Consider the following 14,169-nt stretch of genomic DNA (forward strand, 5'->3'; position numbering starts at 1 on the left):
ATAAGTGACAGATGGGAGAGTGTGTTAAACCATTTGGAGAGGAGGACGATGGTTGACTAATAAATACATGCAAACCTAAAACTAGAATCCTTCTTATGTCTGTGAGTATAATATACATTAATGTACTGTATATATTTTCATACACTGTAAAAAAGAACGAAAAAGTACTAGCAATTTTCAGGCACCACATTATCTGTTAATTTTATCGGAGTGTCTATTTACAAGGAGTACAAATAGTTGGGAGAGACTATTTGCACTAGCTCCGCCCACCAATATGTGATTGGAATAGAGAAAGTGTAAGAACGACACTGCTTAAAACAGTGACACCATGACTATTTTCATTTAGTGTAAATAGTATATCACTAAGAAATGCTGCTATTTTCACTTGGTGTAAACAGAACCTACTACTATTTAAATTTGGTGTAAATAGCATCTGTCGCTATTTTCACCTGGTGTAAATAGCATATATTGCTATTCACACTTAATGCAAATAGCCGCTACCTAATTTTATGGACATTTCCGTTAACACTAAAACAGAGCGCAATGCAGTGCAAAATTTAAAATGCTATAAAAATGAATACAAAAAAAATATTTGTATTCGCTAACAAGATGGTGCCAGTGAGCTTTTGAGATGCCAGAGTCGGCAGACTAATTTCCGGTCGTATAACTGTGTGTTCACACCGCAGTTTGTTTATAACTGTTACTAGAGCAACCAAAGCGAGGAACGCCTTCTAACGACCTCATAGCAAGAGACTGGGGACACACAGCGACGCAGTCGCTGACGGTGTGAACGTACAGTAACACTGTATGAAAAAAGGAGGATTTTTGGCAGGCAAACATGGGTGTTTTTCGGATAAAAAAAGAAGAAAGCAATGTATCAGCGATATGACAGGTCCTCTTTACATTGCTGAGCACTTTGTTAAGCCAAAACAACTCGATGGTGTTATACGACCAGAAATTAGTCTGCCGACCCTGGCGTCACAAAAGCTCACTGGCGCCATCTTGTGCAACTAGCCCATTCCCCAATGATCATCAAGTGTTTGTTTACTTGGAGTGGGCGGGGTTTCTGACCTATACTGCAGCCAGCCACCAGGGGGCGATCAAATTGTTTTGGCTTCACTTTTCAACTCGTGTGTGGCACGCCTGGTCAGATACTACAACTACAAGAGAAAGTACTCAGCTATCAGTCTAATAAAATAATATTTTAACTAATACGTTTTTTCTTCAAATGTTTTTATTAAAAATAACTATTATAAAAGCAACAAGGCACTCGAGGCAGCACATTGTGACAAACAAAGCCATTAAGCCATAGCTATATTAACAATATAAAACACTTGTAAAACAACATTTTGATTTATAAAACATCTCTCTGTCAAATTTCTTACAAAATCAGTTTCATAAGCTAATCATAAACAAACACAAAAATTAAATCCCTGTGATGGACTGGCCATCTATCCAGGGTGTACCCTTCATTGCAGCTCTCCTGAGACCCCGCGGAAGATATGCAGGTTACAAAAATTAAACTGAAATGGTTATTTTAGTTTGATTTGAAACAAGTTAAGTAGTACATTTTAGAGTAAAAGTATGACTTACGGTAATATAGAAACTCAAGCATTACCTTGACCAATAGTTCAAAACAGACAGTATTACATTTCTATGGCAACAAACCACCTGACCTTCCAAGGTACTGCAATTTCCTCCTTCAATTCCCATTCAATGAAATGCTTGTATCACTTCTACAATTTTGAAACCATTTGACTATTTACTGACCTTCGTTTTCATAGGGGGCCCACATTTTTCCCTTTCCAAAGTAAAGAGAACACATTTAAATATGTTTTTTAAAATGCCAACGCTACACATTCAAATCTGGCTCTTCACAGTATTTCACTGTTTTCCCGACTCCTTCCGCATCTTTTCACCTCCCTTTTTCTATTCCCTCATGTGCTGGATGTAATCCTCTCTCTCTCCCGCCTGCTCGTAGGCAGCGTTGTCGTTTCTCCTCCTGCGATCTCTAATCCCGGTCCTCTCTGGTCCTGGTGAACCCTGGGAGTCTGCATCTGTGTTCCTGTCCTCCTTGACCAAATTTCGCTCCTCCTCTTCTCTCTCGTCATCATCGGCATCGCTCAGATCTGTGTCGGATTCGTCTGAGTTTTCTTCCTCGAGGTATCGGTAACCTTTGACCTTTGTGAAACAGGACGTTGGTAACGAAAGTGTTAAAAGATTGCACAAAAGCATGTGTTATATGTTGAAAGACTCATAGATTTGCTTTCCTTTAGCAAGCACAATGAAGTACCTTATGTCGTGGCCGAGGAATCTTTGGCAACCTGAACGCAATTTTTGACGCTAAGCGACGCTCCAACTGCACGTAGCAGAAAGACGCCACCATTAGAGCCAACAGCAGGATTCCAAGTTTGGCCTTTAAAAGGATACCAAAGAGAAAGTAAAGCCTTGATTGTAATACAAAACATCCCAATTTATTTTCTCCAATGTTCTCCAACTCCAATATAAAGAATTCAATACGATTATATACAGTATTAGAGCTTTACCCTCATGGGCATAGCAGACCACAGGTAGACGATGAAGATGGCAATGGCCTGCCACCAGTGATAGATCGTATAAATGAAGTCTAGTCGCTCTTTATCCTCATAGAGCATCCCCAGCAGAGCTACAAACAGAAACACACTGTTTATGTTACATCACTGATGCGATTGTTATCTAACTCACTCAGAATATATCTAAAGGGATCATTTTTGTTCTTCTGAGGTACTCTCTCTGTAAATTGGGCCATGTTAACCACCCAGCTGCTCTTTTCCAATACCTAGTGTAATAGTCATCAGAGGCTTTTTCCTCATTGAAATGTTTTTTTGCATGTGCATCCTAACACCATGTCTACACCGGATGCTAATTTTACATTTTGTCCACACTGGATGTGCCGCGACACGACAAACCCATTAAAAACAAGACGTTTGTCGTGTCGCGTCTGGTGTAGACACCTTGTTTTGGTCAAAAAGGTAGCATTGCATGTAGTCTGGAGACAACAATCCCAGAATGCATTGCAACAAATTTTGTGGAAAAAATAACCCAAGACAGGGTCATTACAGTTAACAAAAACATTTCTGTTAATTGAAATTAAATAAAATATAGGCCTAAAATTTTTAATATTAAAAAACTTAAACTAAATGAAAATTGGAAATGTTGCCTTTGCAATAAACTAAAATAAGTCTGAGGCACGAAATTATTAACTGGAAATAAATAAAACTAAACTAGGACTATAACTAAAATAAAAAAATATATTAGTTATAGTTTAAAAATATATTGTTAAATTAAAGCAATATTTAACATTTAGTGATGCAACAAATTTAGTTGAAAAAAAATTCCAAGACAGGGTCATTACCGTTAACGAAAACATCAACATTTCTATTCAATGGAAACATATAAAATATAGGCCTAAATATTAAAATGTTAAATATTTAAAAACTTGAACTAAACGAAAAGGGAAAAAGTTGCTTTTGCAATAAACCAAAATAAGTTTAAAGCACTAAAATTATTAACTGGAAATATATAAAAACTAAACTAAAACTGTAACAAAGAAAAAAATTGTTATAGTTAAAAAATATATTGTTAAATGTAACAATATAAAAAAATATATATTGTATATATATATATATATATATAAAACAAAAGCAACTAAATTAACATCAAAATGAAAAACTATAAAGCTATAAAATGTAAATAAAAAAATATAGAATTGATCAAATAATTTTGCTTATAAATGTATTTCAATGAACACACAAAAAATGAATAAAATATTCAATTAAAACTAAATAAAGAATTTAATTAAAAAATATAATTACAAATAGTTAATTCAGTATTTCAACTATTATTTCACCCAATATCAGGGAGTGATGTATTTTTTCCTATTGTAATATTTTCTTTAATGCATGGTGTGTTTGGAAAGTTGATTCCTCTGTGATACACATGTGCAACTGTATTTGTGTGACACATAGCTTTTCAAATGTACTCTATAAGCAGGCCCACACAGAAATCTGAGTGCATCAAACTCCAGATTTCCAGAGAATTCAACCCCTTGTATGTTTTTGCTTCCTGTTACTGCAGTTCTATTTAACCATCTTTACATCCAGATTCATTCTGGGTCTGCTAATAGGTTCCCTGACGGTGCCTCAGGATGCAGCTGCCTAGGTATTTAGCAGCTTGCTAGGTTTTAGAACAGATCTAGTATGCATACTGTAAATAGCATTAGTACTCACTGCTCACTCCTGTCTTGTTAAGAGCCGTGCCCAGACCCCAGAGGGCAGAGAGCACCAGCAGGTATGGAAGATATTCAGGGTGTTTAGGCTGGGGCGACCAGCACATAAGGGCTATTAGAAGGAAGAAGTGCACGAAGGCCCCAGACAGGAGAATAACAGGCCTGGGCAAGCGCAGCATGGTCAGGGCCAAGGCCGAACAGATGGAGGATGACAAACCATACACCATAACTAACAACCACAGCTTCTCCATTCCCACAACACACACGCCATATGACTGCAGATATGATAATGCAGGAGAATATAGAGATGGAAGCAAGAAAAACAAGACAGAAAATTGGTTTAGAAAATGAGTAATTGTCAGCTGTCACTTTAATTCCTTAATTAACCTCAATAAGAGACAAGCTGGTGTATTTGCAGCATCTTGCTGCCTTGTAGGTGGTTATATTTCAACAAGGCAGAACGTTTGACAGTGAAAGATGACTTCAATAATCGCGCTTTTAACACAACACTGCAATATCACACAGCGCTGTAAGAAATCCGTTTTCTCTCACCAGAATGAGACCCTTGACGGCAAAGAGCACCTCGAAGCCGGAGTAGACGAAGAACGGGCAGAGCAGACGGATGCGGTAGTCTCGTAAGTGCTTGAAGGGCAACTGAAAGATGTTTCCCCAGCCGATGCTACGCAGGTCGATCTCCTCTGTGGGCCGGTACGCAGCTCCGCACAACGCGAGGAACTGCACAAGGAACAGATAGTTCACATCTTTACTAATTCATCACTATCGATAAACAGTCATGGTTTCCTACTGCTTTTGGTTTGAATGAAACGTGTGAATAAAGGTCAATTATGATCGTCAAATGCCCAAATGGAATCAAACATAGGAACTTTATTCATAATCAGATTTGATACTGAAAATGATGTGGATGATGATGATGGTCTTACGATGATCATGGCGAGGAAGGCTGCTCCCATGAGAACACTCTCCACCTCGATGAGCAGCAGAGAGCGAGGCAGACTGTGCAATACGGTCTTATTAAAATTCTGTATCACCCCCTTCCCGTCGGCTCCTGGATAGACGAGAGGGAGAGAAAAATCAATGTTTACTTCTAACAAGAACTGTTTTTCCCAAAATCCATCATTAATGCATAAAGCAAGTACGTAAGCCAACATTCAAGATTGGGGCAGAGGCATCAAAGGGCTTTTGAATTGAAGATTATTTGGTGACCTAAACAAAATAACAAATGACTAAGGGGTCAAACATCATAGTGTGTAGTTGTGCAGTTTTCCTTTAGCATGCGGTGTCCAAATTTTCCATTTTTTGGTGAAAATTTGTTTTTCAAAACCACATTGTTTTTTGAGTGATTTCTAAATAAAAAAGTCATCCACTGAAAAACTCAGTTTGGAAGTGGTATATGTCTTCATTCATGTTTAGAGACATACTACAGCCCTGGGAAGAAGTTATGGACATCAAACTTTCTTCTGTGCTTTTTCTTTTCCATCATCCAATATGGCAAGTGGGCGATCGTCCACGTTTAGCAGTGCTGCTGTTGATCTGGCGTAATTGACTTGATTTGCAATTTCAGATCCTGGTTTAATAACATTCTCGTCATCTCTGCTGAGAGGCAGGAAGCGTCAGACGCAGCCGAATACTGAAGAGCAGATGTGCTGCCGCTTCGATCTGCAGGAAGTCAGAGGTGTGATTCTTCCCTCCAATCTGACTGTAAATCGTCTTGATACATTTGCTTTTGCAAGATAACTTAGTATAAATAAGTTTTGTTATCAAATGCATTGTACGTACTTAAAAGTCTAGCTGAGGAATTCTTTGTGGGGACACTTGGATGGGATTATTTTTATGTGCCTGTCCAATGTGTCAATATTATCTGATTTTGCTATTGTCTATATATAGATTCTGTTTTGGGGGGTGGGATTACACGTTCTCCTAACATAGGGACATAGAGCTGTTGAGGTGTTATATTGTTCTTCTACAGTCTCTCTCGCTCTGTCAGTGTGTGTATGTGTATGTATATATATATATATATATGTGAGCCTGGACAACAAAACCAGTCTTATGGGTACATTTTTCAAAATTGAGATTTACACATTAACTGAAAGCTGAATAAACAGTCCAATATTTGGCAGAGACACAACTGTTTGAAAATCTGGAATCTGAGGGTGCAAAAAATCGGTTTGAGAAAATCGCCTTTGCAGTTGTTAATCAGAGGCGCTATAGCAGGCTGTTGCTCATAGATATCAAAACTAGATGCCACAGTAGCATCTGTTTCTATGGGCCGCTATACGTAGGTCATCACCCATATTGGAATAGTGCTAGTCTGTGTTGCCAAGTCTGCGGCTTTCCAGTGGAATTGGCTTACTTTGTAACTGTTGTTCCGGTTGTTTTATTCACAGGTTAGGAGTGGAAGGATGTTGTTATAATAGCTGTCAATCTTAAAATGATTTTATTTATGAATGTTAAGTTCTGTTATTTGGAGGGACGTTAGGCCCGTAACGAAGGATTTTGTTTCACTGATCTGGCAACCCTGCCAAGCCGGTCTGTTAAAGGAGCGGTATGTAATAAATTTACTGTATTAAATCAAAACAATACCTTAATATGTTCGTAGACATGTAGGAAACATAAGTTCATATATTGGTTTATCCAAAAACAATGCTATAGCCAGTTATTCCACGCTGAAATGTGCGTTCCGTGCCGGAATGTCCGTGTGACCCCGCCCACTGACGATTTACCCACTAGTGTATTTCGACAGCTCGGTTGCCAGTTGGCGACAATCACTGCACATTGCAGCAAACAAACGATCTGGGTCAGAGCAGATTCCACCCTTTCCGGTACTATTACGTTGCAAACTTAGAAAGGATTACTATATTATTTAACAACTTACGAGGAGTAATATACAATTTTATTATGGTTATTTAAAAGAGAATGTGCCCGTAAATGTGACCTCCGGAGGACGAAACCTCTGAAACAAGCTGCTGATTGAGTTATATTTGCAAACAACAAAACCACTGCAAACGTATCAATTATCAGATAAACTTACAATGTAAGAGTTTATGCTTTCCATTACACTCCTGTAAGTGTCGAGTCTGAGGAGGGGCAGGGAAAAACCCTCGCCAATATTTTGAATTTGGACTGCAATACCATACATACAGCTCCTTTAACACTCAAGAGCAAGCTGACTGTGTATGATTATTAGGGTTGGGTATCGTTTGAATTTGATCGATTTAGATTCTGCTTATCGATTCCAATTCTGCTTATCGATTCAGTTTCTTAACGATTCCCAGTTTCAATTCCACAGTTGAAGTAAAATACTTAGATATCAACCTTGACTGGTTTTGTGTATATATATAGCAACCACGTTTTGTCTGATTGATTACAATTTGTATAACCATAGCTTAACTACATCATGGTTAAACTGTAGTTAATATAATGAAACTATGGTCAATTTGTGGCTCCTGTGCTTTATCACAAGTTAACACATGCGCATTTCTGAAAATGTGCACACAGGAATTGATAAGAGGAATTGAAATTTTAGTTTCAAGTATCCGATTCCTATTCCAAGTTTTGATATATTTGCTGTAGGAAATTTACAAAATATCTTCATGGAACATGATCTTTACTTAATATCCTAATGATTTTTGGTATAAAAGAAAAAGTGATAGTTTTGACACATACAATACAGTATATATACTGTATGTATATATATATAAATATATATATACTGTATATATATACACATATACACACACACACACACACACGCACACACACACACACACACACAGTATTTATGCAGTACCAGTCAAAAGTTTGGAAACACTTACTCATTTTTTATTTAGATTTTGTCCAGCTTTTAGAATGCTACTAAACTGATCAAAATCATGGAATAACACAATTATAACTGTGGGAATTAGGTTGTGCCTACAGGAAACTAAAAGTTATTGTTATATTTTAGCATCTTCAAAGCTGCCACCCTTCGACTAGAGTTGTTTTTAAAGCTTTTTGAGGTCTCACCCAAATTCAGGGTTATTATTTGCCGCTTAATTATTTAGTCCAAGTCATCCATTTAAAAATATATATTTTGTCATTTATAATTAAATTATGTAAGGGATAATCCACAGCTAGCCGTGCGTTACAGGGTTTTAATGCACGACATGGATGCCAAGAACCACCCGACGCGAAGCGGAGGATTGGAGGATTTTAATGCAAAGTGCATTAAAATCCTTTAACACACAGCTAGCTGTGGATTATCCCGTTTATACCATGGTCATTTGCCAAGTTAAATCTTTTATTGATGTTTACAGTGAAATTTTAGATTAAACCGGTGAAAATTACAGTGATTTAATTTCAAATGTAATCAAACTTCCAGCCAATCAGAATCGAGTATTCAAAAAGACCATGGTATAAATTATTATAATTGATTGTATTTTGATTGTTAGGATTATTAGAAATATTTTAGTCAAGCATTAACTGGTACTGCATATATTATGCATTTCTCTCAACTATAAGCAGATTGAAACAAATGTGCATTACATCATTCTTGAAAGTCTATGGTAGTTTAAAAAAATGGACTGTTTTTACTTTGTTGTTACTGATTCTGCACGTACCAAATCGGAAAGAAAAAGGATATGAAAACCAACACTATGCAAATATAATACTGAGCACCTGTCACCTGGCCCCCTACTCATAAACCAATAAAATATCAAGAGTAGAAAGTTAAAATGAGAATGAGAAAGTCTTTTACCACACTGTGTGACTTTGGAGAGTGTGTGTGGGTATTCACTCAGATAGTTATTGAGAAACAGAATCATGGGGAACTCGGCAAACACGAAACTCAGCTGCAGAGAGAGAGAGAGAGAGAGAGTATAAATACTCCAGATCTGATGGCAACGGATGAACACAACCAAATCACACATTTAATCAAACTATAATTTGATTACATTAGTAATTTAATTATTGACGCTTTAACAATGTCACCATTAAGTAAAGGCCTGAACTTGCCAACTCACATGAAAGAAGATGTAGAAGACAGAATGGAAAACGATAATATAAGTATGGAAGGCTCCTTTGGGGGGCTTCTTCTGCTCCTGGACATGTTCCTCCTTATAGTTCACATACTCATAGTACTGGTGAGCCATTCTAACACACATAGAAGGAAGTAGGAGAAGGTAGGCATAGTTTAGCTGAATCAGTCAAAACTTTAGTGTTAACAGCTATATAAGTGATAAGTGAGGTTTTAACAAACACTGAAATAATGACTTTCAACAAACTTTCCATTATATTGTTTTGGACAAACAGGTTGCCAGGCTCCAAACATGCACCCCTGTTCAAGTGCCACATAGATACAGTGTTTGTACTTTGGATTAAAATCACTCAACAAAAGTCTTTTTTTATTCAAACATCTAAAAAAATTACACAGACCGAAAAATGTTTTGTTTAGGCAGCAGAATAAAGTAATTAACGCGAATTAAGCGTTTTGCGCGAGTAAATTTCATACAAAGTCAATGCAAAGACGCGTATAGACGCGAACTCGCGCCAATCTCGTCTTCCACAAAGGTTGAAAATATTTGTCAGATCGCGTCACTCACGAGAAAATAACGAAATTTTCCCGCGAGTAATAAAGAGCGTGGAACGCGATTGTACGCGTTTGGTGTTAACCCAGCATTAAAGTCCCCGTGAACCGGAAGTTGCGATCGTTTTTACTTCCATATTTTGACGCATTTCCGAGTGAAATGGAATTTCGAATGAAAAAAATAGTGGGCGTGGCTTTCGTCTTTCTTTGCGATTTGATTGGATGTATAAAACAGCCCTTGCATTTTGAAATGGAACTGGCAGCAGACTGACAGTGTAAGGGGAGGAGTTAAAGGATGCGCCGCCCATGCCGTCTAACATACCTCATTCAAGATGGATAGTCACTACAGGACGGAAGTGCAATTTTAGATTTTAACTGAAGATTATGAGGGCATGCAAATTTTAAAAAGAGATGACACACATTGATAAACTATTTACAATAAACGCTGCAATATTTCATGAAAAAATAGGCATTGTAATTTTTTATTTCACTGGGACTTTAATAGTAAATAGTTAATAATTACATTTTTGAGCGATGATACCCAACGCTCTCACATGCGTAGAATATTGGTCCATCAATCTGTCATTTTTGTCGCTCAAAAATGTTCGTCGCCATGTTGTTTCAATAACTGCGTCGCTTCTTGTTTTCGTCGACTTCCGTCTGTCGCATAAATGACGTCACGCAACATGTTCCGAGCTCTGGCGTGGTTTGCGCTCACACTGCCCCCTTTACAAACCAAACCGCGCTCCAGCCCACCTCTTCCAACCAGGCCAGGGCGCAGTAAGTGAACCGCGCCCGAGCGTGGTTGCGAGCACTCACACTAGACAATGTGAGTAGGCCCTTAGTGATATGTTTTACACTGAAGCATCCTCACCTAGTGATGTAGTTTCCTAAGGATGCCCACAGCGGAACTATGACGAAACCAATGGCCACAGCGGACGGTACCAAAGTGTAGTATCTCTCCCAGTAATTAGTTGAAACAAAGAGTGCGTAGATTCCGGATGCAAGGAACATCATCCATTTTGTACCCAGAAATCTGAAGAAGACAAGAAACACCAAAGAGCTTTTTTTTAAAACATCTATCGCCAGTAGTTAACACCATGAGTGTTAAATGACCTTTGATGCCACAACTGCTCATTAGTTGTTTCTAGCATAAAGTAGACAAAAGTGAAGCATGCTGATATTATTTTCAAGTAAATAAATAGACTTTGTGTTAAATGAGCAAAAGGAAATCATGAAAGTTGAATAAATCTGATGAGCCGTGTTTGAAATATTCTTACAATCTGACGGACTGAAATACAGAAATCAGCAATGTTACCTGATAAGTACAGGTGTGTAAAGCAGGCCGGCGATAGGTGTGACATTGATTCCCATAAGCATTTTATTATCGATATCCTCCAGCCCCAACGTACCATACTTCACCTCTCTGTAGGTCTCATCATAATGCAGAATCAACTGCATCTGCAACAGACCTGCAGAACATAACACTCCATGAAGAAACAGACACAACACTATCCAAACCTCCTTTTGTTTCTGGCAAGTTGCGAGATGTCCCACATTTGTCATCTGTTCCTCATATTCACAGATGAGACATCGTTGTGTCTGAGCATGCCAATGAACTTGCTAAAATTACCAGCACCAGTCAAGAATGCCATTCACAAAGCATGTCACACTGTTTGGCGCGCCACAGACGCAGACTATCCGTTACTGAAATCTATTGAAGTCATTCATTACGACAGCACGTCTCACTCATGTCACATATTCAGCGAGATCTTTTTAGAAAAGAGCACGCAGATTTTTAAAAGTATGAGGTCATCACGGGACTGAATCATACGAGGAGCCTGTCACGTGTAATGCGTAATAGTGCCGCTGACCCATGTAAACACTGTAAATGATCATTCCTCCGCAACTGGCCCCCACCACATTCTTCAATACACCAAGCCTCTTTCGTCTGTAGTACTTGCGCTCCTCCTCCTCCTCATCGTAGTCAGGATGTGGGCCGAGAAACTCCTCCACCTGCCAGAGGAGGAAAGTGCAGTTTAAACCAAATGTCTCAAACCACATTGACATCAGGGATTTTCTGTTATTTTTTCTTTAAGGCTTAAAATAAACAGGCATTTCGGACATGTGAAACGTTGAAAAGTAGTGACATATATTTTTGTGGCAACCTTCTAACCCAAATTGCTGTGCTCAATATATAATTTGTCACGAAACATGTACACTTCTTTAAATATTAATATATGTTTTAGAAAACTAATAATAAACAAATGTAACTATGGGATTTATGTTGTAACAAAAAAAAACTTTGAAGCTTTGTAAATTGCTATCACACATTACATCATTTCAGCTATATAAGTACACGCCACAAACGTTTTGTGCTAACTGTCCCTGTATGTTTCCTTCATGTCCGGGTAACTGCAGCTCGTTCTCTCTACCAGCAGGGGGCGCGCCGTTCATTTCGGCCTCGCTGTACACGTCATCGTCGGTGATCACTGCTGCCATCTGGTGGCCGCGATGCTTACTACCTACAAAAATAATGTAAATATTTTACAAAAAATAAAAATATCAACCTTATCATACATGAAACACGAGTGACAGCAAAGTAGAGAGAGTAAGCCGTGGGGTGATTGTGTGGCTGTAATTGTCCATGCAATATGAATGTTACAACAATTGAATTATATAACGTTGCTCAAGAAAAGTTTCGATAAGGTTAATTTACAGCAGGTGTTGAGATTTATTCAATGTCAGCGTTGTAATACACTTAGACGTAATGTTAACTGAAGTTGTGTGTATAATGAAACGTGTGACGAATGAAGCCAACATAAAACATTTACTAAGAGCAAATATAACTCACCGATCCTATGAGAACACGATGAACGTCGCACGCACACGCTGCAACGTAGCAGTTACGTTTGAAGTAAATTAAAACTCAAGGTTGAAAAACTTAATCCGAGTTAATATAAATACTGCAATATTTCTCTTCTAATACCGCGTGTAGCTTTTATTAAGAACAGAGAAGGAAATGAAAATTTCCTTAGTTCCCTTTTTTTCTTAAAGGTATATCGCCTTGAAATGCGGTTCATTCACATACTGTATGACAAAACCCCACAACGAGCCTGCTTGATTTGCACAATGTGTTTGTGACATTAAGTGTAACATCCTTTGACATCATATGCAAAAATGAAACATCCTAGGACTTCGCTAACTTATGCCTCGATCCTTGAGAGACTCTCAGTCTTTGGGAAATAGGGCGTGTACCATTACCATGTTCTTAAAGGAATAGTTCACTTCACCCAGAAGTGTTACTGCTTTATTTTTTGTGGGAGACTATCACAAGATACCAGTCTTAAAGGAGTTGTTCACATTCAAAATGAATCATTTACACTCTCTCTTGTCTTTTCAAACCTGTATGACTTTCTTTCTTCTGCAGAACACAAAAGATATTTTGGAAAATGTTTTTAACAGAACAGTACAACCCCCCATTCATTTACATTTACTCATTTTGCAGACCCTTTTATCCAAAGCGACTTACAAGAAGGAGTACAAGTAGGACATTCACTTCTATTGTAACCAATGCTAGTGAGTTGGGGGCTGTTAACAACATTCTTCAAAATATCTTCTTTTGTGTTCTGCTGAAGAAAGTCATACAGGTTTGAAATGACAAGAAGGTGAGTAAATGATGACAGCATTTTCATTTTGAAGGTGAACTACTTTAAGAACTCAAACTGTATGGAACAATGTTTCTTTAAAAATTATTTTGATACCACACAAAAAACAAGCTTAAACCTTGTATGAGGTTCATTTGTGTTACTCAAACAACGTATTCAAATGTTATGTGTGGTTAACATTCATACTATTCAATTTTTAAGAGCACTAAAAAAACGATGATATGTGTGAAAAAACATTGAACATGAATGTCTTGAAGTTGAAAAAACTGCTTCATTCAGAGCAACATAAGGTTAAAGTGATAGTTCACCCAAAATCTGGCCTTCATTTACTCACCCTCTTTTTTTAACCTGGATGACTTACTTTCTTTCAAAGAACACAAAAGAAGATATTTTGAACAATGTTGGTAACAAAACTTTTACTTGCATTGGTTTTGCGTCTATAGAACAAAAGTCAATGGGTACTGCCATTGTTCGGTTACCAATATTCTTCAAAATATTCTTCCGTGTTGTGGAGAAGAAAGTAAACCACACAGGTTTGTTTGAAATGACAAAAGGGTGAGAGTACATAATGCATTTTCATTTTGGGGGAGCTATCACTTTAAGCCAGTAATTCAGACAAGCTACAGAATTTGAAAGTTGGTCAATAAGAGGGC

The 14,169-nt window shown here is 37.7% G+C and overlaps 1 protein-coding gene across 3 annotated transcripts; it reads right to left on the minus strand.

Moving 5' to 3' along the window:
- Window positions 1-1,225: 1,225 nt before the first annotated feature.
- Window positions 1,226-12,998, minus strand: unc93b1 (unc-93 homolog B1, TLR signaling regulator). Of its 3 annotated transcripts, XM_057332816.1 has the most exons (13): window positions 12,703-12,998; window positions 12,219-12,373; window positions 11,723-11,864; window positions 11,167-11,320; window positions 10,723-10,884; window positions 9,286-9,415; window positions 9,021-9,114; window positions 5,209-5,333; window positions 4,820-5,002; window positions 4,269-4,542; window positions 2,547-2,665; window positions 2,294-2,416; window positions 1,226-2,181 (listed from the first exon to the last, which is right to left on the minus strand). In XM_057332816.1, the coding sequence occupies exons 2-13, from the start codon at window positions 12,348-12,350 to the stop codon at window positions 1,930-1,932; spliced, it is 1,890 nt and encodes a 629-aa protein (XP_057188799.1). In that variant the 5' UTR covers window positions 12,351-12,373; window positions 12,703-12,998; the 3' UTR covers window positions 1,226-1,929. The 3 variants fall into 3 exon arrangements, with proteins under 3 accessions (XP_057188799.1, XP_057188801.1, XP_057188800.1); XM_057332818.1 differs by lacking the exon at window positions 12,219-12,373 and having other exon boundaries at window positions 12,703-12,995; XM_057332817.1 differs by lacking the exon at window positions 12,703-12,998 and having other exon boundaries at window positions 12,284-12,373.
- Window positions 12,999-14,169: the final 1,171 nt, after the last annotated feature.

The sequence above is a fragment of the Triplophysa rosa genome, linkage group LG4 (assembly GCF_024868665.1).
Source record: "Triplophysa rosa linkage group LG4, Trosa_1v2, whole genome shotgun sequence".
Classification (NCBI taxonomy): Eukaryota; Metazoa; Chordata; class Actinopteri; order Cypriniformes; family Nemacheilidae; genus Triplophysa; species Triplophysa rosa.